The sequence below is a fragment of the Erythrolamprus reginae genome, chromosome 4 (assembly GCF_031021105.1).
Source record: "Erythrolamprus reginae isolate rEryReg1 chromosome 4, rEryReg1.hap1, whole genome shotgun sequence".
Lineage (NCBI taxonomy): Eukaryota > Metazoa > Chordata > Lepidosauria > Squamata > Dipsadidae > Erythrolamprus > Erythrolamprus reginae.
Window position 1 is genome coordinate 136,209,679 of NC_091953.1, and position 27,061 is coordinate 136,236,739.

The 27,061-nt window shown below is 42.0% G+C and overlaps 1 protein-coding gene across 2 annotated transcripts in view; it reads right to left on the minus strand.

Annotated features, from left to right (window-relative positions):
• The window catches only part of ELF1 (E74 like ETS transcription factor 1), an 89,857-nt gene that overhangs the window by 32,643 nt on the left and 30,153 nt on the right, over positions 1–27,061 (minus strand). For both annotated transcript variants that reach the window (XM_070751372.1, XM_070751373.1), the window contains exon 2: positions 11,568–11,826. In XM_070751372.1, the coding sequence (XP_070607473.1) occupies positions 11,568–11,639 (72 nt within the window). In that variant the 5' untranslated portion in view covers positions 11,640–11,826. The remainder of the gene's footprint in view (positions 1–11,567; positions 11,827–27,061) is intronic.

Consider the following 27,061-nt stretch of genomic DNA (forward strand, 5'->3'; position numbering starts at 1 on the left):
TGTATCAATAAGAGAATAGAAGAAAAGATATAGGGATAGTAGATACGATAGATGAGATATGGGAGAGACTATAGGACAGGGGACAGGAGGCACAGGAGTGCCCTTGTGCACGCCCCTTACTGACCTCTTAGGAATCTGGAGAGGTCAACTGTGGATAATCTAAGGGTAAAATGTTGGGGGTTAGGGGAAGATACTACGGAGTCCGGTAATGAGTTCCACACTTCGACAACCCGATTACTAAAGTCATATTTTTTACAGTCAAGTTCGGAGCAGTTAATATTAAGCTTGAATCTGTTGTGTGCTCTTGTGTTGTTGTGGTTGAAGCTGAAGTAGTCGTTGACAGGCAGGACATTGCAGCATATGATCTTGTGGGCAATACTTACGGTAGATCATGCTTAAGGCGTCGTACTTATAAGCTTTCTAGACCCAGGATAGTAAGTCTATTTTCGTAGGGTCTTCTATTTCGAGTGGAGGAGTGAAGGGCTCTTCTGGTGAAGTATCTTTGGACATTTTCAAGGGTGTTAATGTCCTAGATGCCATATGGGTTCCAAAAAGATGAGCTGTATTCTAGGATGGGTCCGGCGAAAGTTTTGTAAACTCTGGTAAGTAGTGTGAGATTGCCAGAGCAGAAGCTACGTACGATTAGATTAACAACTCTTGCAGCCTTCTTGGTGATGTTGTTGCAGTGGGCTTTGGCACTTATGCAAATTGTGCAAATTGAAATCTGCCAAAAATTTCTGCTTACATTGATCCTATTTAGTGTACGAAGAGGCCATTATTTTCACTTAACTTCCTCTTTGCTTTTTTTTGTTGTTGCAATGCTCAAAAGGGAAGTTACGGAGCACTTAAAGGAGGTTTTTAAGAGCCTGATTCTGCAATTGTAGCTTTCAAGCTCCTTCCCAATGAGGCTCCTCCTTTTCAAAGAGATATTTTCCCTTGGGTAGACAGCGGCTCCATTATTAACCAACAGCCACTTCCAACAGCTATAGCTTTATTTTTTATTTTTTTTACAGAAGAAGCTGAGAAACAGCTTTGCTACTAACAGGGTTACTCAGAAGAGAAAGCTGCACCGGGAATAGCGGACAGATAATCCGTGGTGTTTAAAAATGACCATTTCTCAGTTGATCTTCATTGCAGATCAACAGGTTAATTTTTCCTTTTTTGCTAACGTGTAAAAACTTCATTATATACATAATAATAATAATAATAATAATAATAATAATAATAATAATAATAATAATAACAACAACAACAACAACAACAATAACAATAATTTATTAGATTTCTATGCCGCCCCTCTCCAAGGACTCGGGGCGGCTCACAACAGCATAAACAGTGTACAAATCATTTCTTCATTGCTACCCGCTCCCAAGAATGTTTCTTCCAGCGCGAAGTCTTTGCAAGCTTTTTTTCATTGCTACCCTCTCCCAAGAATGTTTTTTCTAGCCCTACGTCTTTGCAAGCTTTCTTCATTACTACCCGCTCCCAAGAATGTTTTTTCCAGCGCGAAGTCTTTGCAAGCTTTTTTTCATTGCTACCCTCTCCCAAGAATGTTTTTTCTAGCCCTACGTCTTTGCAAGCTTTCTTCATTGCTACCCGCCCCCAAGAATGTTTTTTCCAGCCCTACGTCTTTGCAAGCTTTCTTCATTACTACCCGCTCCCAAGAATGTTTCTTCCAGCGCGAAGTCTTTGCAAGCTTTTTTTCATTGCTACCCTCTCCCAAGAATGTTTTTTCTAGCCCTACATCTTTGCAAGCTTTCTTCATTACTACCCGCTCCCAAGAATGTTTCTTCCAGCGCGAAGTCTTTGCAAGCTTTTTTTCATTGCTACCCGCTCCCAAGAATGTTTTTTCTAGCCCTACGTCTTTGCAAGCTTTCTTCATTACTACCCGCTCCCAAGAATGTTTCTTCCAGCGCGAAGTCTTTGCAAGCTTTTTTTCATTGCTACCCTCTCCCAAGAATGTTTTTTCTAGCCCTACGTCTTTGCAAGCTTTCTTCATTGCTACCCGCCCCCAAGAATGTTTTTTCCAGCCCCAAGTCTTTGCAAACATTTTTTCATTGCTACACGCTTCCAAGAATCTTTTTTTTCAGCCCTAACCAGAGGATAAAGTAATGTGCTGAAACTGATCAGACGAAGGACGCTAGCCAGATAAATACCTGGTAGGCAGATTTTTTTCTCCTATTTTCCTCCCCCCAAACTAAAGTGAGTCTTATACTCCGAAAAAATACAGTACATAAAGATAAAATAGACAGTTTAGGAAGGAATTGATGGCAGAAAAGGACCTATCCTAAGTTTATATATATTTATATATTTATTTATATGATTTATAAAGTTCCTACCTACCTCCATTCTCTTACAGACAATAGATACAGTCGTAAAATAGAGGCAGTCCTCGACTTATGACCACATCCGAGCTCCTAAATTTCTGTGGCTCAGGGACACAGACGTTGAGCTTTGCCCCATTTTACAACTTGTCTTGCCACAGTTCTTAAGTGAATCACTTAAGGTAGGTAAACAAATGTGGCTTCCCCCAAAGGTCGCAAAGAAGGAATTATGTGACCTCCCGGGCTACTGGAACCATCACAACAATGAGTCTGATTTTTGATCCTGCAAACGTGGGGATTGTGCAACGGTCGTTAAGTGTGAAAAAAGGTCATAAAGTCACTTTTTTCGGTGCCGTTGTAACTTGGAGCAGTCACTAACCAAAGTGTTATAAGTCAAGGACTACCTATATATTTAGCCACTCAGAGTCTGTTTGGAGTGAGCGGCATATAAATACAATAAATAAATAAAACATTGAAGGCATCGATATGCCATTAAAAGCCCATATCAAATCTCATGCTTTGCTCCAAAAAAAGGTTCTGTACTAATTTCAGCCAATGCTCCAAGCAAAAAACTCAATTATTTGAAATGAATATGGATTTGAGACAAAATCAATTTGCATGCTGTCCCAAATTTTCAGAAATCTTAGGTTTAATTAATGCAATATTCCTTTTTAAAAAGCAAGCAGACCACACAAAGCACACCAAGCAAAATATTTATAGAGTTCTATAAACAATACGTAAGTCAAGCTCATAAAATGACTAAATTAGTAACAACGCTGCCAAGATTCAACTGAAGCCAAAATAGCAGAAATTCCAATTAAGGAGAATCCATAGAATTAAACCAAGCCCAGCTAAAACTGGGCATTTTTCTCAGAACCATGTCAAATATTGGACAGATAGATAGTTAGATAGATAGACAGACAAGTAGGTAGGTAGTTAGGTAGGTAGGTAGATAGATGGATGGCTAGACAGACAGAGAGAGAGAGAGACAGACAAACAGACACACGGATGGATGGATGGATGGATGGATGGATGGATGGATGGATGGATGGATACGTAGGTAGGTAGGTAGGTAAGTAGATGAATGGCTAGATAGATAGATAGGTAGGTAGGCAGACAGGTAGACAGGTAGGTAGGTGGATGGCTAGACAGACAGACAGACAAAGGCAGAGACAGACAGACAGACAGACAGACGGGTGGATGGATGGATGGATGGATTGGTAGGTAGATGGAGGCAAGAAAGGAAGGAAGGAAGGAAGGAAGGAAGGAAGGAAGGAAGGAAGGAAGGAAGAACAGGTGACCCACAGAGCTATATTGGAGGGCACATGAGGCACTGCCCTATGTCAACTCCAGCGTGCATGCGTGCTCTTTCGTCATCCGGAACCATCAGGGAAGCTTCCCTGAAGCCTCGGAGTACAAAAAGCTGCCCAACAGTTTCCTTTCAGGGCTGCCTGGGAGCAAAAAGAAGTCTCCTGGGGTGACATCAGGACTATACGGGGGGTGGGGCAGCGTTGGCACCTGGTGTTTGGCCAGGAACTCGCGGATTCTTAGTGCGTTGTGGCAAGGTATGTTTTTCATCCATAGAAGAGATCCAATTAGCTGTGACGAAGACCTTGCGAGAGGTCCCCGAAAATGCCTTCCAGGGCGCGTACCGGTCATGACAGAGTTGCTGGAAAAAATGTGTAGAGGCCCAAGGACAGTACTTTGAAGAATTTTAAGTGTTTGTGCAAATCTGTTCAATAAATTACCTTTTTAAAAAAGTAATTGCATTACTTTTGGAACGCACCCTGTAATAATAATACCATAATCAGGGAGGGAGACAGAAAATGCTACAGGCTCCTTTCCAAACGAGCACACCCAAATGGAAAAAAAAAATGGGGTGGAAAAGTGCAATCCGGTTGTTTTGGTGATAAAAAGGGACCTTTTATCTTATCCTGTTTTACCCAGGAGGAAACAGGAATGTGAAGAGCAATTCGGCGCTTTCGCTTCAAGTCTTTGAGCTTAGCCTCCCACCAAGAGCCTGGTAGACAGGAGGGCCTTGACCAAGGGCAGCAACAATCTGCAAAGAAAAGTCTGGAATTTGCAACCCTTGGAAAAAAAAGGGGCTACAGGCAGTCGATAGAGAGGAGAGGTGAGTGTACAGTAGAGGAGATTGTACAGAGTAAGGTAGAGTGGAGTAGGATGGGATGGGATGGGATAGTATAGAATAGAATAGAATAGAGTAGAGTAGAGTAGAATAGAATAGAATAGGGAAGGGTAGGGTAGGGTAGGGTAGGGAATTGAATGGAATAGATTGTACAGAGTAAGGTAGAGCGGAGTGGGATGGGATGCGATAGAATAGAATAGAATAGAATAGAATAGGGAAGGGTAGGGAATTGAATGGAATAGAATATAAAGTAGAGTAGAGTAGAGTAGAGTAGAATAGGGAAGGGTAGGGTATTGAATGGAATAGAATATAAAGTAGAGTAGAGTAGAGTAGAATAGAATAGAATAGAATAGAATAGTAGAGTAGAATAAGAACTACAACAATAGGGAATTGTATGGAATAGAATATAAAATAGAGCAGAGCAGAGCAGCGTAGAGAATAGGGAAATATACAGAATGGAATATAGGATATAGAATAGAACAGAACAGAATAAGAACTACTACGGTAGGGAAGAGTAGGACATTGAATGGAATAGAATATAAAATAGAGTAGAGTACAGTACAGTACAGTACTAGAGTAGAATAAGAACTATGTGTAGGGAATTGTATGGAATAGAATAGACAATAGAGCAGAGCAGAGTAGGGTAGAGAAGAGAATAGAATAGGGAAGTATACAGAATAAAATATAGTATATAGAACAGAACAGAACAGGGGTGCCCAACCTTTTGGACCTCAGGGATACCAAGGTCATAACTGTCAAAAACAGGTCATGAGCCACATTTTTCGGGGCCATTGTAACTTTGAACGGTCACTAAACGGACGGTTGTAAGCAGGCAGAGGTTGCCGCTCCCGCTGCACTGCGAGCGCATCTGAGTGAGATTTGGCTTCTGGTCATGCGCAAGAAGCACAATCTGATGATATATATAACCCAGCAACCTGGTGCATGGATGCAAACTTCTAGGGATATACCGTATTTTTCAGAGTATAAGACACACCTGTGTGCATGCGTGAGATTGCAGTGATATTTTTGCTTCCGCACATGCACAGAAGCAAAAAGTGGCCGAAATCTCGCACGTGTGTGCGTCTGAATAAGATTTCGCTTTTGCATGCCCAGAAGCAACATCTCACTCAGATGCGCGCATGTTTGTGCCAGAGACACGGAGCTGCGCACGGAGTTCAATTTTCGCTGCTGGTGCAATGGCATCAAACATAGAAACATAAAAATCTGACGGCAGAAAAAGACCTCATGGTCCATCTAGTCTGCCCTTATACTATTTTCTGTATTTTATCTTAGGATGGATCTATGTTTATCCCAGTCATGTTTAAATTCAGTTACTGTGGATTTATCTACCACGTCTGCTGGAAGTTTGTTCCAAGGATCTACTACTCTTTCAGTAAAAATCAACCGTACCGGTAGGAACCAGCAATTGGATGTAAGTCAAAGATCTCCTATAAATCACGTTTCTCCAACACTCCGCGGCCTGCACTGGTTGCCCATCAGTTTCCGGTCACAATTATGACCTATAAATCCCTACATGGCATCGGACCAGAATACATTCGGGACCGTCTTCTGCCGCACGAATTCTGCCGTCTTCTGCCGCACGAATCCCAGCGGCCGATAAGGTCCCACAAAGTTGGCCTTCTCTGAGTCCCGCCGATTAAACAATGTCATCTGGCAGGGCCCAGGGGAAGAGCCTTCTCTGTGGCAGCCTCAGTCCTCTGGAATCAACTCCCCCCAGAGATTAAAACCGGCCCCACCCTCCTTGCCTTTCGTAAGTTACTAAAGACCCACCTATGTCACCAGGCATGGGGGAACTGAAATATCCCCCAGGTTTATTCAATTTATGTGTGGTATGATTGTCTTGTATGGTTCCAATGTTGATTTTAGAATGTTTTTAATATTAGATTTGCTACTCTATCACTATTTTGTTGTGAGCCGCCCCGAGTCTGCGGAGAGGGGCAGCATACAAGTCTAGTAAATTAAATTAAAATTAAACTTGCAACAGAGAACCAATTGCAAAAGCTACCGCAATACACACACTTCCTCTTTTGAACTATTCAATTTTGGCTTCTGCGCCTATGTGTTTCTTCCTCGGCTTTGAATTCTGGCTCCCCGTTGCATAAATCCATGGGGGGAGGGGGGGGGCGAAAAATATATTATATATGGTGGAAGGGCCAATCTCTAATAATTGCCAATAAATTTGATGTAGCACGCTTCGGGCAGCTCTTCAAAATTTAATAGCTTCCCCCCCCCCAAAAAAATTACATATTTTCTCGAATAATTCTATATGGCTGATCTCAATTAACTGGAACCCAGGCTAACTTCCTAACCTAAATTACATCCTTGAGCAACAAACACCTGGCGCTCCCAACAAATGAGCCCAAATATATTTGTTGCAATATAAACTTAATAATCTGGAAAGAAGTAAACACCATCACCGGGGAGAGTTATATATATTCCTTTTCCACTGCTTTGGTTGTATTTTTTTTCCCCTTCTTTTTTTAAAGGCACCATAAAGGCCAGAAGCCCGAAACCTGTTTGGTCTGATCAGAAAGCGTGCAACAGACAGATAAAAAGGAAGGAAAAAAAATACATGGACACTGGGGGTGCTAAGAATCCAATTTAAATTCAGAAATACCGAACAAGCTATCAGCCCTTTTCAGCATTGTGTTGAAAGTGAAGGTCGTGCTAGAAGGCCGCATGCCGAAATAGATAGAGCTACACAAAGTTGTTTGAAAACTACCGTATTGTTCGGTGTATAAGATGCATCTTTTTCCTCCCTAAAAGAGGCTGATAATTTGGGTGTGTTTTATACTCTGAACGTAGCTTTTTTTTCAGCCCTAACTAGCTGCTAACGATCTTCTCAGCTCTTATCTTGCAGGCTCTTTCATTGTTACTCTCTGCAAAGAATGTTTTCCAAGCCCTAAGTCTTTGCAGGTTTTTTTTTTCATTGCTCTAACTTGCTCCGAATAAGTTTCTTTCCAGCCCTAACGTGCTAACGATGTTTCCAGCTCTTACCCGCTTGCAAGCTCTTTCATTGTTACTCTCTGGGAAGAATGTATTCCAAACCCTAAGTCTTTGCAGGGTTTTTTCCATTGCTCTATTTGCTCAGATTGTTTCTTTGCAGCCCTAACTAAGCTGCTAATGATCTTCCCAGCTCTTACCTTGCAAGTTCTTTCATTGTTACTCTCTGCGAATAATGTTTTCCAAGCCCTAAGTCTTTCCATTGCTTTACTTGCTCCCAATGTTTCTTTCCAGATATAATGATGTTCCCAGCTCTTACTGGCTTGCAAGCTCTTTCATTGTTACTCTCTCCGAATAAAGTTTTTGTTAAAGCTCTAACCAGGGGATAAAATAATGTGCTGGCTAAGGACGCTATCTAGGTGAATCCCTGGTAAGCAGATTCTTTCCCCTATTTTGCTCCCCAAAAACTAAGGTGTGTCTTATACTCCAAAAATACGGTATATCCTGTTCTGTCGAGCTCTCTGGTAGAATCCTCCCGAAAATGCACAGATACAATTTCAGACACACACACATTTAAAATTCAAAACAATGTTCTTTATACCGAAAATGCAAATAAACGAAGCACTCTTTTTGTATAGCAAAGAGCACTTGTCTCCAAACAAACTGGTAATTTGTACAAGTCCCTTATCAGTTCTGTGATACTTAGCTTGCAGCTGTGAGGCAATTCACAGTCCTTTTTTCACAACGTGAAACACACTTTGCTCTGGTTTAGTTTCAAAGCAGGGAAAAATCAGCACACAAAGGTCAAAGTCAGTAAAGCAGTCACGAAACACAAAGATCAGATAATCCTCCACAATGGCCAAACCCACAGGCTGCTCTTTATAGCAGCCTCACTAATGACCACAGTCCCACCCAAACACAGGTGGCCTCATTTTCTTTGATAATAATCTCTCAGTTGTTGCTGCCTATGCATCGCTCTCCGCACGTGTGGCTGTATCATTAACTCTGGTTCTGAATCCAAGGAGGAGCTAGATAATTGATCTCCTTCTGAGCTGTCTGCCCCACTCTCCTCCTCCCTGTCACTCATGTCTTCTTGGTCAGAGGAAGGAAGGAAGGAAGGAAGGAAGGAAGGAAGGAAGGAAGGAAGGAAGGAAAAAAGGAAGGAAAAAAGGAAGGAAAAAAGGAAGGAAAAAAGGAAGGAAGGGACAATAGCTCCACCATTAGTACTTAAACATATATACCTCTCCACAGTGCTTTTTCAGCCCTCTCTAAGTAGTTTACAGAGTCAGCCTCTTGCCCCCAACAATCTGGGTCCTCATTTTACCGACCTCGGAAGTCAACCTTGAACTGGTCAAAATCAAACTCCTGACAGTTGGTAGAGTTAGCCTGCAGTACCGCATTCCCAGCACTGCGCCTCCACGGCGCTCCACCGCTCTCTCTGTGCCCTTCTGAACGATCTGTATCGCATCCAAATGTTGGTGCTAACCGTCATCCCAATGTTTGCAAACAACACCGAAGAAACACAATATCGAAATTGTGCACAGCTCAAGCTAAGGAAAAACAACCCCAAAGCTGTCAGCCAATCCCAATCATGTGCCAGAAAGTATTAAGACTTGTCAACTACAATGGTGGCACCTTGCTACTCAACTGCTTTGAATCGCATCGTATTTGGTGCTCAAACGCATTTTGACGTGAACATTTTGTCCTGGCATTTATCAGGTTCTTTGCCAATCAATGTCACAAGCCAGAACTTGTCACTGTCGGCTGCGTTGTAACTCATTTACATTATTCCTTAGAGTGAAAAATTTGTTTGGTACTCATCGTTTCTGGCACTTCGTCGTTCTTCAGGAACCAATTTTTATTTTATTGTTTATTTATTTTATTAATCGGATTTATATGCCGTCCCTCTCCGAGGACTCAGGGCGGCTTACAGTATATAAAAAGACAATGTCCATGATGAGTCCACGGAGACTGCATATAAATCCAATTAATTTAATTAATTATTTGAATTAATGTATATCAAAATCCAATTATGTGTTAAATCCAAAAACCAGAAAACCAATTAAAATGCACTCATATCCATTCAGTCAACAAACCCACTATACATTCATCGGCTGGGGGGCTAGAGTCTAATGACCCCAAGCCTGGCGGCATAGATGAGACTTTAGACTCTTACGAAAGGTCAGGAGGGGGGGCAATACAAATCTCCGGGGGGAGCTGATTCCAGAGGGATGGGGCCCCCACAGAGAAGGCTCTTCCCCCAGGCCCGGCCAAGGGGCATTGTCTAGTTGACGGGACCTGGAGAAGGCCGACTCTGTGGGACTTGACCGGTTGCTGGGATTGATGGGGCAGAAGGTGGTCCCATAGGTAATCTGGCCCGATGCCATGTAGAGCTTTATAGATCATGACCAACACTTTGAATTGAGTCTGGAAACCAATCGGCAGCCAGTGCAGACCGGGGAGTGTTGGAGAGATATGGGCATGCCTGGGTAGGCCCCTGACCGCTCGCACGACTGCGTTCTGTGCAATTTGTAGTTTCTGAACACTCTTCAAAGGCAGCAAATTAAGGATGAGCATTGAGTGGCCAGTATATATGACCAGGTTACCTATGAGACCGCCTCCTGCCGCATCAATCCCAGCAACTACACAATGTCACTTGGCGGGACCTAGGGGAAGGACCTTCTCTGAGGGGACCCTGGCCCTCTGGAATAACCCCCCCCCCCCCAGAGATTCGTATTGCCCCCACCCTCCACCTTTCAAAATAGTCTAAAGACTCAGCTATGCCGTCAAGCTTGGGGCTATTAGACTCTACGCCCTCACCAAAGAATGTACAATGAGTTTGTTTGAATGTTTGAATGGATATGCATGTATTTTAATAGGGTTTTTAAAAAAAAAAATTAAATGTAAACTTTTAAATGTAACTTTTAATCTAATGCTAATTGTCTCTCGATGTTATTACCTTTTTTACAAGCCACCCCGAGTATTTGTAGAGGGGCGGTATATTAATAATAATAATGATGATGATGATGATAATAACAACAACAACAACAATAATGTATGGCTCACAAACATGTCAGGGAAGACTGAATAAGACCAGGAGACTAAAATATATGAAGAACACATGTGCACAAGCAGAATCTCGCGGGGGGGGGGGGGGGGAGACAGGGGACGGGGGACATTCAAACGTCAGGGACATTTAGCTGTGTGCGAATCCGGGAATTTTCTACTGGGGAGACACACCTGAGCCCACCGGCTATTCTCCACCACTGATATGCGTGGTGGAGCTGATCTAGGGCAACGCCTTGCGCGCCCTCAGATATGTGACTCCGCATGCCACCTGGGGCAGGTGTGCCATAGGTTCACCATCACGACCCTATAGCATTTCAGACAATTTCATCTTAGTAAAATCTCATGTTAACGTAAATGAGTGATCATCTAGCATAGTCATTTTTAAATATACAGTGGTACCTCTACTTATGAACTTAATTCGTTCCGTGACCAGGTTCTTAAGTAGAAAAGTTTGTAAGTAGAAGCAATTTTTTCCATAGGAATCAATGTAAAAGCAAATAATGCGTGAGATTGGGGAAACCACAGGGAGGGTGGAAGCCCTGTTTCCTCCCAAGAGATTCCTAGAGAGGCCCCATGGAGGCTTCTCCCTGCCTTTTCCGGCCCTGTTTCCTTCCGGGAGATTCCTAGAGAGGCCCCAAGGAGGCTTCTCCCCAACTTTTCGGCCTTGTTTCCACCCGGGAGATTCCTAGAGAGGCCCCACAGAGGCTTCTCCCCACCTTTTCGGCCCTATTTCCTCCCGGGGAGATTCCTAGAGAGGCTCCACAGAGGCTTCTCCCCACCTTTTCGGCCCTATTTCCTCCCGGGAGATTCCTAGAGAGGCTCCACAGAGGCTTCTCTCCACCTTTTCGGCCTTGTTTCCTCCCGGGAGATTCCTAGAGAGGCCCCACAGAGAGAGAGACTCCCTGCCTTTTCCAGTTAGAGTTTCGGAGGCTCGGGTTCTTAAGTAGAAAATGGTTCTTGAGAAGAGGCAAAAAAATCTTGAACACCCGGTTCTTATCTATAATATTTGTAAGGTAGAGTTAGTGGTACCACTGTATATATGTATGTATATATATACTTCTTACCTGCTGTTCATCCTCCATGACATTGCTAGCAAATTCAAACATCAAGTCATTTTGCTGCACCAGGGCCGCCATGCTAAAGCATTCCAAGGTCTCAATTCAGCATGGAATTTAAAAGGGCTCCTTCAGCATCAAGAAAGAGAATTCGCGGTCGCCGGGCAGGAGTTCGTAGGGGGCAGGAGACGTCCAAGTTACCGAAAAGCCAGGGAGAAATTCTTATTCCTTTCGAAGGGACGTTTTAAATGCTCTTTCTTGAAAACCCCTAAAAAAACCAAACAACAGGAAGTCAGTCAGTACGAATAATCAGAGAAAGATACAAATGGTGCAGATGTGAATTAGATCGTGCATTGGTTTGATAAGACTTTGTTAAGAGTTTCTTAGGAAGAGATAAGAATAATGGGTGAATCTTACAAAATGTGAAGCATTTGTCTTTTGCCATTTCTCTTTCTCTCTGTCTCTCTCCTGTCTTTCTCCTCTCTCTCTTTCTCCTTTTCTCTTTCTTTTTTCTCCCTCTCTCTTCTTTCATTCTCCTTCTCTCTCACGCTTTCTCCTTCTCTCATTCCTTTCTCTCTCTCTCCATTTTATCTCTTTCTCTCTTTCTTTCTCTCTCTATCTCTGTCCCCTTTTCTTTTTTCCTCTTTATCTCCCTTTCTCTTTTCTCTCTCTTTCACCTTTCTTTCTCCTCTCTCTTTCTTTCTCCCTTTTTCTTTCTTTCTCTCCTCTTTCATTCTCCTTCTCTGTCCCTCTTTCTCTCGTTCCTTCTCTGTTTCTCTCTCTTTCTTTTTCTCCTCTCTCTATCTCTCTCCCTCTTTCTCTCTCTTTATTTCTATCCTCTTTCATTCTACTTCTCTCCCTCCCTCTTTCTCCTTCTCTCCCCCTTTCTCTCATTCATTTTTTTTCTCTCTCTCATGCCCTTTTTCTCTCTCTTTCTTTCTCCTCTCTCTCCCTTTCTCTCTCTCCTTCCTTTTCTCTCTCTCTCTCCCTCTTTCTCTTGTTCTTTCTGTTTCTCTCTTTTTCTTTCCCTCCCTCTACCTCTTTCTCTCTCCCCCTTTCCCTGTCTTTCTATATCTTTCACACATAAACAGAGAGAGAGAGAGATACACACAAACACACACATGACACAGATACACACAGCAACCAGGAAGAAAGTTCAACGCTAGCTGAGGGCCGTCTGCCAACAGACCAAAGGACTCCCATGCACCCACCCAATAGTAGCAGAATTCCAATTTACAAATGTCAATCCAACGTCTCTCTTGGCTACCCTTCTATGTAAACAAAAAGACCCCAATTATTACGTATCACAACCTTGGACATTGCGTTTAAAAATAAAAACCCCCAAAAAAGAAGAAGTCTCCTTTGCAAAAGGAGCAGATATGGAGGGTATATTTCCTTCCCAGCCCCCCAACCCCGCCGCTGCCCCAGTTACACCAAAACACTCCCCGCGAGCGCCTCCTTATCTCTACAGCGGGCTTGTAAGCAGCAGGAAGGAAACACGGACCGACGTCACGGCAAACGAAACATGCAAAGAGAGCCACGAGCTGCAACAGCTTGAGAAGCAGAAATGCACCCATGTGTCCATATTGGAGGGGGGGGGCCTCCCTCTCTGACCTCTGATGCGTAAGGTGGACGCTAAGAGTAAAGCAGGAAGGGATGAGCAGGGATTCTTGACAAATGGATCTTTTTTCTTTTATGGACACTGAGAGCATCTGCATCCAAGACAAATTCTTTGTGTGTCCAATCACACTTGACCAATAAAGAATTCTATTCTATTCCATTCTATTCTCTATTCTATTCTAGACAAATGTATATTTTTATTTAATATACACTGAGAGCTTATGCACCAAGACAAATTCCTTTTGTGTCCAATCACAGTCGGCCAATAAAGAATTGTATTCTATTCCATTCTTCATTCCAATATATTCTATTCTATTCTATTCTGTTCTGTTCCGTTCCATTCCATTCTTCATTCCAATACATTCTCTTCTCTTCTATTTTATTCTCTTCTATTTTCTATTCTATTCTATTCTATTATCTATTCTATTCTATTTTTGACAAATGTATATTTTATTTAATGTACACTAAGAGCATCTGCACCAAAGGCAAATTCCTTGTGTGTCCAATCATACTTGGCCAAGAAAGAATTCTATTCTATTCAACCGGAAAGCCCTCCAACCACAGCATTATTAAAAACACACAACAGGGCATCGAGCTGTCCCTTGACTTACGACAAGTTTGTTCAAGTGACCTGTTCCAAGGTGACAACAGGAAAAAAAAAGGAACGTGACTGTGTTTCTCAGTTCGGTCCTTTGTCGCACACCACTCTTCTCCCCCCCCCCCCCCCATGGTGACATGATCCAAATTCAAAGGCTCTGCGACTGGCATAGACCTACGACGGTCACGGGAGTCCCAAGGCCGCATGGATTCCCCCCTGGCAACAACCGTCTGACCAACTTATCCACAGCAGCGATCCACTTAACAACTGCGGCAAGGGAGAGGTCACAAAATGGGGGCAAAAACTCATTTAGCAAATGTCTCGCCTAACAACAGAAATTTGGGACTCCATTGTGGTCATATGTCCAGGACTGCCTGTGTGTGTGTGTGTCTGTGTCCTGTGTGTATGTGTAGGCTGAAATTCAAAAGTCTCCACCAATAAAAGTAACTAACGATTACAACACACATCATTTTAGAATTGCAGTTCCGTAGGAGTTAATTCCATTTGGAAATGAGGCTTGTGCCTTCGATAATAATAATAATAACAACAATTTATTAGATTTGTATGCCGCCCCTCTCCGAAGACTCGGAGCGACTGACAACAACAATACAGAATACAAATCCAATGATTAAAAAACGAACAGTTAAAAACCCTTAATTTAAAAAACAATCATACAACCCAAACAGACCATGCATAAAATGCGGCGGCCGAGGGGAATCAATTTCCCCATGCCTGGCGGTAAAGGTGGGTTTTGAGAGAAGTTTGCGAAAGGCAAGGAGGTTGGGGGCAGTCCTAATCTCTGGGGGAGAGTTGATTCCAGAGGGGTCGGGGCCGCCACAGAAAAGGCTCTTCCCCTGGGTCCTGCTAGACATCATTGTTTTGTCGACAGGACCCAGAGAAGGCCAACTCTGTAGGACCTAATTCGTGTGGCAGAAGGCGGTCCCCTAGGTATTCTGGTCCGATGCCAGGAAGGGCTTTATAGGTCATAACCAATACTTTGAATTGTGACTGGAAACTTATCGGCAACCAATGCAGACTGCGGAGTGTTGATGTGACATAGGCATATCTGGGAAAGTCCATGATTGCTCTCGCAGCTGCATTCTGCACAATCTGAAGTTTCCTAACACTTTTCAGAGGTAGCCCCATGTAGAGAGCATTGCAGTAGTCGAACCTCGAGGTGATGAGGGCATGAGTGACTGTGAGCAGTGAGTCCCTGTCCAAATAGGGCCGCAACTGGTGAACCTGGGCAAACGTCCTCCTCGCCACAGCTGAAAGATAGTTCTCTAAAGTTAGGTGTGGATCGAGGACGCCCAAGTTGCAGACCCTCTCTGAGGGGGTCAATAATCCCCCCCCCCAGGGTAATGGAGGGACAGATGGAATTGTCCTTAGGAGGCAAAACCCACAGCCACTCCATCTTGTCGGGGTTGAGTTTGAGCCTGTTGACACCCATCCAGACCCTAACAGCCTCCAGGCACCGGCACATCACTTCCACTGCTTCATTGACTGGACATGGACGCTATGTTACAGCTCTGGTCTTCCTTGAGCTGAGTGCAAATCCTGATTGGTTCCATGGAAATGTGTGAGTCGTTTTCTTCTGCTTTTGAAAGCCTAAAGCGGTTGGGCAACTACCTTGGCAGCCCAGCACTGCTATCATGCAAAGATTAAGAATGGGTGTGTGTATTATATTTCGTTTGCATAAGGACCTACCACAGCTATGTTGGGATATGAGATTCAAAACAATCTTGAGATTTTAAAAAAAAAGCATTTGCAGAAGGGAAAAAAAACCCCAAGGAGATTTATCCACTGGACTTTGAACGCTTAGCTGTTAAAACAAAAAAATATAGTTGTAGGCCTGTGTATATTCACACCTATTCTGCTTGTGTTTTTGGGTGACACCTACGTCCCCAATTCTGTCACAGAATTGTCACCTTCAACACTTTTAAGACGTTTGATGTCTTTAAAAAGTTGATGTCTGTTTCTATGTTTCTATGAAATGCAGTCACATTTCATAGAAACATAGAAACATAGAAGACTGACGGCAGAAAAAGACCTCATGATCCATCTAGTCTGCCCTTATGCTATTTCCTGTATTTTATCTTAGCATGGATCTATGTTTATCCCAGACGTGTTTAAATTCAGTTCCTGTGGATTTACCAACCACATCTGTTCCAAGCATCTACTACTCTTTCAGTAAAATAACATTTGCTCACTTTGCTTCTAATACAAGAACAGTTTTTTCCCGGAACTCCATCACTCTGCTAAACAAATCATTCCCTCAACACTGTCAATTTTTTTACTAAGTCTGCACTTCTATTTCTACTAGTTTTTTCTCATCATTCCTATCACCCTTTCCCTCTCACTTAGGACTGTATGACTGTAACTTGTTGCTTGTATCTTAAGATTTTTAGTAATATTGATTGTTTCTTCATAGCTTATTTGACCCCTGTGACAATCATTAAGTGTTGCACCACATGATTCTTGACAAATGTCTCTTTTTCTTTTATGTACGCTGAGAGCATCTGCACCAAAAACAAATTCCTTGTGTGTCCCGCTATATAGATAAATTCCAAGACCACCCACAAAAAACTAATTTCTGCGAAGTAAAGATATTTTTAATGTACTTAACAAATATTTGGACTTTTAAAACCCTCCCTGTATTGTTAACAACTCACCGCTGCTCACCGCTGAGAGAGACCGGCTTCTCTCAGCGGTCAGCAGCAATGGTAGCGGCTTTCCTGTAGTCGGGAGGCAGCGGATGATCTTCAGAGAGGTGAGAAACATCCGCGAACTGGAAGACAAGACAAGCCGAGCTTTCCCCGTGACGCGTGGGTTGAAGGAAGCAGCCGCTGCAGTTTACACACACACACACACACCGTTCTAAGGTGTGAGACCTGTGCCGGGAATGAGGATGGAGGGGGGGGCACAGCAATCGCCGTGAATATTTTGCATATTCATCTTTCACGGTTTTCCTGGATTTTTCTTCATTATCCGCGATATAGTGGCCATAAGCCCCCTTTGAAAGAACATGCGAAGTAGTGAATCCGCGAAAGATGAACCGCGAAGTAGCGAGGGATTACTGTGCTGAGTACGCACGGAAGCAAAATTTCATGAGCGGATGTACACGCATGCGCACAAAAGGTTGCGATACGAATTAGTGGCGAAGGTGAAGTGGAACCCATCCCGGGTGGGTAACTAAAGTAATCCCCCCCCAAAAGTCCTCCCCCCCCTTTAAAAAAGATTTTTTTTAAAAAAAAATCACAATTTTACGTGCTTACGACCAAGTTGTGACGCCAACCCGCCGATTGTAAAATTACTCCTAAGCATAACCTTGTCTCTGTGGCGGAGTAAGTCACCCAAAGTCAATGGGGAAGCCAAATTCCCTTTAACAAACCTGTTACTAACTTAACAACTGAAGCGGTACACGATATAAACATGACGGGAAAGGCCGTAAACTGAGGTGGGATTCACTTAAGAACGGTCTCACCTCACGACAGACATTTTGGGCTTCAACTCTGGTCGTAGGTCGAGGATAACTTTCGCCCTCCCATTTGCTTTCAACAAAAGACTGGGGTAAACTACCACCTCTTTACTACAGCAGCTGATACAATTCAGTTAGACTTGAAATTCCAGTTCTCGTACATTGCTGTCTGTTTTTTCCAGGAATTACCCCGTCCTACCCTCATGTCAAAATACAAACAGCCAGGGCTTCTAAGTCCTGTAAAAACAAATCATTACATACCTAGCGATATATGTCCATACTTGTCGCTTCCCGTTTAACCCCTTTCCGTATGGACTGGACTGGTTTAAAATACCGTTAAAACCTTCTACTGTCCACAAGCTGCTTTGTATTTAATGAGGACTAGGTAATCCAACAGTCCAGCAGTTCCAAAAAATAGAGATTTATGCAGGTCTGCTATGCTGTACTGTACGTCTGATATTTAAGACAAAATTATTATTATTATTATTATTATTATTATTATTATTATTATTATTATTATTTATTGGATTTGTATGCCGCCCCTCTCCGTAGCAATGAAGCAATTAACCGAAGGAGAAAGATGTAGGGAAATTCTATAAGGTCTGGAACGTATTTTACGAATGGTTAGCAAAAAAGAAATAGTAGGAAGATGAACCTAATGAACTTAAAATATTTTTATTGTCTAATAGGTAGACAATTGAATACACACACACACACACACACATACATACATACATACATACATACATACATACATACATACAAAGGAATATAAATACAGGAATTTATATTAAGGAATTAAACGAATAACTATAATGTATAATTTTGGTGGGGGTCGGGGAACTATGGAATTAGGATTAGGAATAGTATTCTGTTGTTCAAAAAGTTTGAATATTTGTAGTTGATATTTAACACTGCAAGATTAATGTAGAAATCAATGAAAATAAGGGATTATCGCTTAGCTGTCACTATAGACAATATTTGTGGGGGTTTTGTTTGTTTTTGGGAGGTTAGTTTGTATTGTTTGTAAAGTTTGTGTTTTATTTTCTTTTTCTATGTTGTTTTTAAATATAAATAAATCTAATAAAAATTTATATTTTTTTAAAAAAAGAAACTTATGCCAGTCCTTGTCAACAACGTTGATCAGAAAAACAAGACATTTTGCAAAGTTTTGAATTTGAAAATTACGGTTAATGGATTCTAAAGAAACTACAACACAGTTGCATACAAATTTACAGGGAAGATTTACTTAATAAATCATTATTTTTTTATTTATAATCATTTAATAAATAACTATTTAACACAATAACAGAGTTGAAAGGGACCCTGGAGGTCTTCTAGTCCACCAGGGTCTAAAATCTAGATGATCTTTTAATAAGAGGCAAATAGAGTTTGGCAGTTACTCAAGGCTAGAATCCCGTAGTTTTGGAAGGAGAGTGGGCCATGGGATGTGTTCCCAAGGGCAGCGTTTTATGAATTAGCCTGCTCATTTGCTACTCAACGTCAGGAAATCTTTCCTACATGAAGTATGTGCTTGGTAGCTAAACAGAGGAGATTAAAGCAGTTTTTATCTTCTGTTATTTCGTACTACATAAATAAGGCTAGCTAGCCAAGCTAACGAAACATTATCATAATATATGTGGGTATATGCATCATTTTGTATCTATCTATCTATCTATCTATCTATCTATCTATCTATCTATTTTAGTCGTGTTCATGTAGTATATATTGGAGGTGGTGATCCTTTGAGAGCTGTGTGCAATGGAATGTTGTTTTAATGTATGCTAATCAGTGTACATTCAAAGTGACAAACATTCCTATTCTGTTCTATTCTATTCTTCAATCCATTCCACTCCATTCCCCTGCTCCTCTCCACTCCTCTACTCTTCATTCCAATACTTCATCCCAAATATGCCCATGTTACACCAACACTCCGCAGTCTGCATTGGTTGCCGATCAGTTTCCGGTCACAATTCAAAGTGTTGGTTATGACCTATAAAGGCCTTCATGGCACCGGACCAGATTATCTCAGGGATCGTCTTCTGCTGCATGAATCCCAGCGCCCAGTTAGGTTCCACAGAGTTGGCCTTCTCTGGGTCCCGTCGACTAAACAATGTCGGTTGGCGGGGCGCAGGGGAGGAGCCTTCTCTGTGGCGGCCCCGGCCCTTTGGAACCAACTCCCCCCAGAGATTAGAATTGCCCCCACCCTCCTTGCCTTTCGTAAGCTTCTTAAAACCCACCTCTGCCATCAGGCATGGGGGAACTGAGATACTCTTTCCCCCTAAGCCTTTACAATTTACGCATGGTATGTCTGTATGTATGTTTGGTTTTTATAATAAGGTTTTTTTTAGTTATTTTAGTATTGGATTGTTACATGCTGTTTTTATCATTGTTGTTAGCCGCCCCAAGTCTACGGAGAGGGGCGGCATACAAATCCAATAGAATAGATAGATAGATAGATAGATAGATAGATAGATAGATAGATAGATAGATAGATAGATAGATACTCTATTCTCCATTCCCATACTCTACTCTACTCATCTTCATTCTAATACTCTAGTCTTCTTTCCTTTTACTCTACTCTACTTTACTCTACTCTACATCCCCATACTCTATTCCTCATTCCCATACTCTACTTACTGTACTCTTCTCTTCATTCCCATACTCTATTTTATTCTACTCTACTCTTCCCTCCAATACTATTTATTTATCTATCTATCTATCTATCTATCTATCTATCTATCTATCTATCTATCTATCTATCTATCTATCTATCTATCTAGCTAGCTAGCTAGCTAGCTAGCTAGCTAGTTAGTTAGTTAGTTAGTTAGTTAGTTAGTTTATATGCTGCCCTTCTCCAAAAACTCGGGGGGGCTCACAACAGGTAAGATGAAAAAAGAAAGAAAGAAATGGTGGCAGCACTAGTTGCTAATGTAACACAAATTTAAGATAGTTCATGTTTTTATATTATTTTACATGGGAAAACTATTTTCATCAGGGAATCAGCTAAAAATTGGAGTTAGGGGGATTTTTTTCCTCCCTCTCTCTCTCTCTCTTTCCCTTTCTCCGTAAACAATGGTGAACATGGGATTTTTAGAATGTTAGATATTGAGGCTATATTTGGGAGTTTTGTCTCTTTTTCCTTCTTTGTCTTTGTTTTCAAAGTTTACTCCTACTTTTAATGTTGGAGAGATGGAGTTATGGGAGGGGAGGGGGAAGGTAGAAAGTAAGGAAACTCCTTAAAGCACATTAATGATTCTGGGAGTTGAAGTCCAGATATCTTCAAGTTTCCAAGGTTGGGAAACACTGGACTAAACAATGTCGTCTGGCGGGACCTAGGGGAAGAGCCTTCTCTGTGGTGGCCTCGGCCCTCTGGAATCAACTCTTCCCAGAGATCTGAATTGCCTCCACCCTCCTTGCCTTCCGCAAGATGCTTAAGACCCATTTATGCCACCAAGCATGGGGGGATTAACTCCCTCCTCCTACCTTCCGATTCAAGCATTTGTGAATGGTGTAATTGTGCTGACCTGTGTTTTTTTTTAGTAATTATGGGTTTTAATTTAGCTTCTTATCATTGTATTTGCATTTTATTGTATTGCTTTTGCTGTTGTGAGGCGCTTCGAGTCCTCGGAGAGGGGCGGCATACAAATCTAATAAATAAATAAATAAGAGTTGGGTTTAAAAAACTGTATTTAAATCCTGCTGAAAACAGTAGGAGCCAGAAGCTTGCGAAATCAAACACAAAAACACAAGCTGAAGATTCTGGAAATGCAGACCGAGATCCAGGCTAAAACAGGAAATGCAAGTTTAGTCATGACCTTTCGCGTCGACCAGATGAGTCTGAAAAGAGGAATCGGTGGTCGCATCTCAACACTTTTATTTCGTAGAGGGGTTTTTTTGGGGGGGGGGGGTTGTTGTTAAAGGAAAAAAAGGCAAAGCCACTTAGGCCTTTATCCTCCATCCTACTTGGTGAATTTAAAATGGAGGGCAAAGTAAAATAGAGCACTTCCCTACCTCTAATAGAGTTCAACCCTCAATGTTGGATAAGTGCAAAATACAAAATTAGACCTTGGATTTTCAATCAATCAGAATAGAGATGGAAGGGACCTTGGAGACCCTAAAACAGGGGTGTCAAACTCAAGGATCGGGGTCTGGATCCAGCCTGTGGGGTACTTAGATCCAGCCCACAGAGATGGACCGGTCCACGGTGCTTCTCCCCAGTAGTGGGTCACTACCAGTATGGTAGGGGATGGCGCACAGGTAGCAGCTGCCAGATTGTGCAATTGGTGCGCGGCCGCTGCCCATGCCAGTTCTATGGTGGCCGCCATCTTTTTTCTTCATTTTTTTGTATTTTCACTTCCTGCGCATGCGCAGAGCAAAATCTCGTGAGGGGATGCGCATGCGAGAGAGATGTTGGTGACATTTTGTTTCTGCTCATGCGCAGAAGCAAAAAATCTCTGGAATGTGATTCTCGCGCAGGTGCCCTCGCAAGATTTCAGCACGTTTTTGCTTCCTGTCCATGTGCAGAAGCAAAATCTTGTGAGGGGATGCGTGTGAGAGAGAGATTTCGGCGATTTTTTGTTTCTGCACATGTGCAGAAGCAAAAAAACTGGCAAAATTTGTCTTTCACATATGTGTCCTTGTGCAAGATTTCAGTGCATTTTTGCTTCCTGTCCATGTGCCCATGTGCAGAAGCAAAATCTCGTGAGGAAGGGGACGAGCTTCGGTGATATTTTGCTTCTGCTCATGCGCAGAAGCAAAAAATCGCTGGAATTTGTCTCTCATGCATGTCCCCTCTCTAGATTTCAGCACGTTTTTGCTTCCTGTCCATGTGCAGAAGCAAAATCTCATGAGGAAGGAGACGAGCGTGCGCAAGAGACACTTTGGTGATATTTTGCTTCTGCTCATGCGCAGAAGCGAAAAATCGCTGGAATTTGTCTCTTGTGCATGTCCCCTCTCTAGATTTCAGCACGTTTTTGCTTCCTGTCCATGTGCAGAAGCAAAATCTTGTGGGAGGATGCTCATGTGAGAAAGATTTCGGTGATTTTTTGCTTCTGCACACAGCTTCGGGTGTCTGGTGTGCATGCACAGCCCAGCGAGATTTTGCTTCTGTGCATGCGCAGGAAGCAAAATCTTGCGAAAGGACGTGCGAGAGAGAAAGGTTTTGGATATTTTTTGCTTCTGTGCATGGGCAAAAGCAAAAAAAAAATCAATAAAATCATGCAATGCCAGAACTACCATTTACCAGTGGCAAAGAACTGGTGGGATCATAAGCCCAAAAAAGTGGTCGAAAATGAGCAAGCAAAACTACTGTGGGACTTCTGACTTCAGACTGACCGAATTCTGAAGCATAACACACCAGACATCCTGATCGTGGAGAAAAAGAAAGTATGGATCATCGACATCGCAATCCAGCAGAATTGAGGAGAAGCAGCTAGAGAAATTAGTGAAATACGAAGATCTAAAAATTAAGCTGCAACGACTCTGGCATAAGCCAGTGAAAGTGGTCCCAGTGGTACTTGGCACGCTGGGCGCAGGGCCAAAGGATCTCAGCGGACATTTGAAAACCATCGGAATTGACAAAATCTCCATCTGTCAATTGCAAAAAGCCGCTTTACTGGGATGGGCAAACATAATTCGCTGCTACATCACGCAGTCCCAGGTGCTTGGGAAGATGAAATACAAAATCCAGCATAGTGATCTCGTTTGCTGTGTTGTATTGATAACAATAATAATATTTCTTTTATTCATTAAACAGTAAATTCAATCAACTGAACATTTTAAAATGTGCCACAATTACCACCAACCAGTGCTAATGGTTGATACGGATTGCTGCCAGCGTCCTAGGTATCAACCAAGTATTTTCCTAAAATATATGATGTTCCGAGTAGTGCAGACTTTTGCAGTTCTGCTAGTGTTATTGCAGAAAGCTGCAATTTCTTGATGTGTTTTGTGAAATTTGTGGACATGGGTCCCAAGTGCCCCAATGACAATGGGTATCACTCTTACATGTTTTGTTCATAGCCGTATAGTTTCAATGGCCAGGCCATTAATAATAATATCAACATCATATTAAAAATCATAATAATCAAGACAACTAGACACAAGAACAGTTTTTTTCCGAACGCCATCACTCTACGAAACAAATAATTCCCTCAACACTGTCAGACTTTCTACTAAATCTGCACTTCTATTCTACTAGTTTTTCTCATCATTCCTATCACCCATTTCCTCCCATGTTGACTGTATGATTAGATTAGATTTATTGGATTTATATGCCGCCCCTCTCCGAAAACTCGGGGCGGCTCACAACAATAATAAAAAACAGTACACAATAACAAATCGAATGCCCACCAATCTAATTACAATTTAAAATTAGTAATTTCATAAAACAATCCCAATATATATAAAAAACAGGCACACAGTCAATCAATCAACAAAACAGCATGGGCAAGGGGGAGGTGTTTTATTTCCCCCATGCCTGACGGCAGAGGTGGGTCTTAAGGAGTTTACGAAAGGCAGAGAGGGTGGGGGCAATCCTAATCTCAGGGGGGAGCTGGTTCCAGAGGGTCAGGGCCCCCACAGAGAAGGCTCTTCCCCTGGGTCCCGCCAGACGACATTGTTTAGTCGACGGGACCCGGAGAAGGCCAACTCTGTGGGACCTAACCGGCCGCTGGGATTCGTGCGGCAGGAGGCGGTCCCGAAGATATTCTGGTCCGGTGCCATGAAGGGCTTTATAGGTCATAACCAACACTTTGAATTGTGACCGGAAACTGATCGGCAACCAATGCAGACTGCAGAGTGTTGGAGTAATATGGGCATACTTAGAGAAGCCCATAATTGCTCTCGCAGCTGCAATTATGTATGACTGTAACTTGTCTTTTATATGCAAAGATTTTTATTAATATTGCTTCTTCATTGCTTATTTGACCCCTATGACAATCATTAAGTGTTGTACCACATGATTCTTGACAAATATATTTTTTTTTTATGTACGCTGAGAGCAGATGCACCAAGACAAATTCCTTGTGTGTCCAATCACACTTGGCCAATAAAAATTCTATTCTATTCTATTCTAATTAATAGTTTTAGTTTTAGATAATGTTTGACTTCCATTTTATTGCGTTGTATCTATTTATATTGTATTTTTATTGTTGTTGTAAGCCGCCCTGAGTCCTTCGGGGTTGGGTGGCAAAGAAGTCGAATAAATAAATAAATATAATAATAATGATGATGATGATGATAATGCAGTGGAGAGTATCTTGAATTCATCTCTTCTCGCGGTCTAACTGACAGGAAGCAGGCCTTCAGCTGTGATGCCCAAGTGACAAGCATTTCCTGCTTCCACGGCTGTCTTTTCTTAACAACCGCTTGCAAAACATTTTGCACTCCAAGGCAGAGGGATGGAGACGGAGACCGTCTGGTTTTCTTATTTTGGGGAACTGGAATTGCTACTACTTTCTAGACTGATCCAAACTCACCTGGTTGGCGTTTCTGCAACCGAGTAAGAATGACACAGACTTCAGAGGAGAATCAGAACTGCAAAAAAAAACAATGGCTGCCAACCTGCCTTCCATTGAGGACCTGTAGACTGCACGAGTCAAAAAGAGGGCCGTGGAAATATTGACTGACCGCCTCGCATTCTGGACATGAATTGTTTCAACTCTGACCTCCGAAATGTCACTATAGAGCACTGCACACCAAGACAACTAGACACAAGAACAGTTTTTTTTCCAAATGCCATCACTCTGCTAAACAAATAATTCCCTCAACACTGTCAAACTATTTACTATGTCTGCAATTCTATTTCTACTAATTTTTTCTCATCGCTCCTATCACCCATTTCCTCCCACTTGGGACTCTATGACTGTAACTTGTTGCTTGTATTCTAAGATTTTTATTAAGATTGATCGTTTCTTCATTCCCTATATGACCCCTATGACAATCGTTAAGTGTTGTACCACATGATTCTTGACAAATGTATCTTTTTCTTTTATGTACATTGAGAGCATCGTCACCAAAGACAAATTCCTTGTATGTCCAATCACACTTGGCCAATAGACAATTCTATTCTATTCTATTCTATTCTATTCATCTAAGGTGGGATTGGAACTCAGGGTCTTCCAGTTGAAAATGTTTGCCATCACTGCCCTATAGTTTAGATCAGAGCTCTTCAAACCTGGCAACTTTAAGACTTGAGGACTTCAACTCCCAGAATTCTCTAGCCAGCATACCGGCTGGAGAATTCTGGGAGTTGAAGTGCACAAGTTTGAAGAGCTCTGATTTACGGTAGTTCCTCTTATTCTCCCACTTAGAAAAGCCACCTGCCCTGATCCTGGATAAGAAGACCTCAAAGGACGCGTGTACTAACTGGAGTCAGGTCATTGACAGCAATTTCGAGGAAGCTTCCACCATGACAAAAAGTCCCTCTTGGTACTTGGGACTACACTTCCCATCACAACTAACTCGCACAATCCACCCCAGAAGCCCAATACAGATGTAAAAGATGTGGTTCCATGACTGTAACGTTGGGTTTTTGGCCCGAACAATGATTCCTACTGTGTCCAATCACGCTTGGCCAATAAAGAATTCTTTTCTTTTCTATTCTATTCTATTCTATTCTATCTGTTTTGTTTGGATTGATTGAGTTATGGGTTGTTCTTGATTTTTTAATTGGGGTTTAGATTTTCCATATTTGACTTATTTTTTTATTGTATTTGTATTTTTATATTATTGTAAGCCACCTTTAATATTCTTTTTTTCTTATTACAATGATGACTTCTATTTTGAGCGGAGCGACTGTAGCTCCACTAAATGTTACATGTGGTGTTTGTTATGTGTGTCTTTCTTTTGAAAATCAATAAAATATTTTACAAAAAAAAAAGGATTGGGCAGCATAGAAGTCGAATAAAATAAATACATAAATAAAATATTCCCCATCATCCGTCTTGAAGCAATGAGCTGAATTCCATCATAGACAAATTACAAAGTTGGGTTGATTTGTGTCAGATCTCTACTACTTCCTGATAAGCTACTAGGAGGTTGAGGTGGTCATCTATGTGTGTTTCAAATGGGGAAATTTGGAAATCCCAAATAAGAGAGGCAGTACGTGACCCACAAATTCCCCCCCAGACATGAACCGAGAACCTGCTTTTTAGGAACTGGCTAATCTAGAACTAAAGAGGAATTTCCTGACAGTGAGTACAATTAATCACAATAACTGCAGAAAAAATCATTGCTGCCAACCTGCCTTCCATTAAGGACTTGTATACTGCACAAGTTAGAAAGAGGGCTGTGAAAATATTTGCTGACCCATTGGACACAAACTGTTCCAACTCCAACCCTCAAAACCACACTATAGAGCACTGCACACCAAGACAACTAGACACAAGAACCGTTTTTCCCCAAATGCCATCACTCTGCTAAACAAATAATTCCCTCACCACTGTCAAACGATTCACTTAAGCTACATTACTATTACTATTAATATACACATCATCCCTATCACCCATCTCCTCCCACTTGGGACTGTATTACTGTCACTTGTTGCTTGTATCCTTAAGATTTATATTAATATTGACTGTTTCCTCATTGCTTATTTCACCCCTAAGACAATCATTAAGTGTTGTAGTTCAGGATTCTTGACAAATGTATATTTTCTTTTATGGACACTGAGAGCATCTGCACCAATGACAACTTCCTTGTGTATCACACTTGGACAAAGCATAACCAATAAAGCATTCTATTCTATTCTATTCCATATTCCATATTACGCCCATGTTACACCAACACTCCGCAGTCTGCATT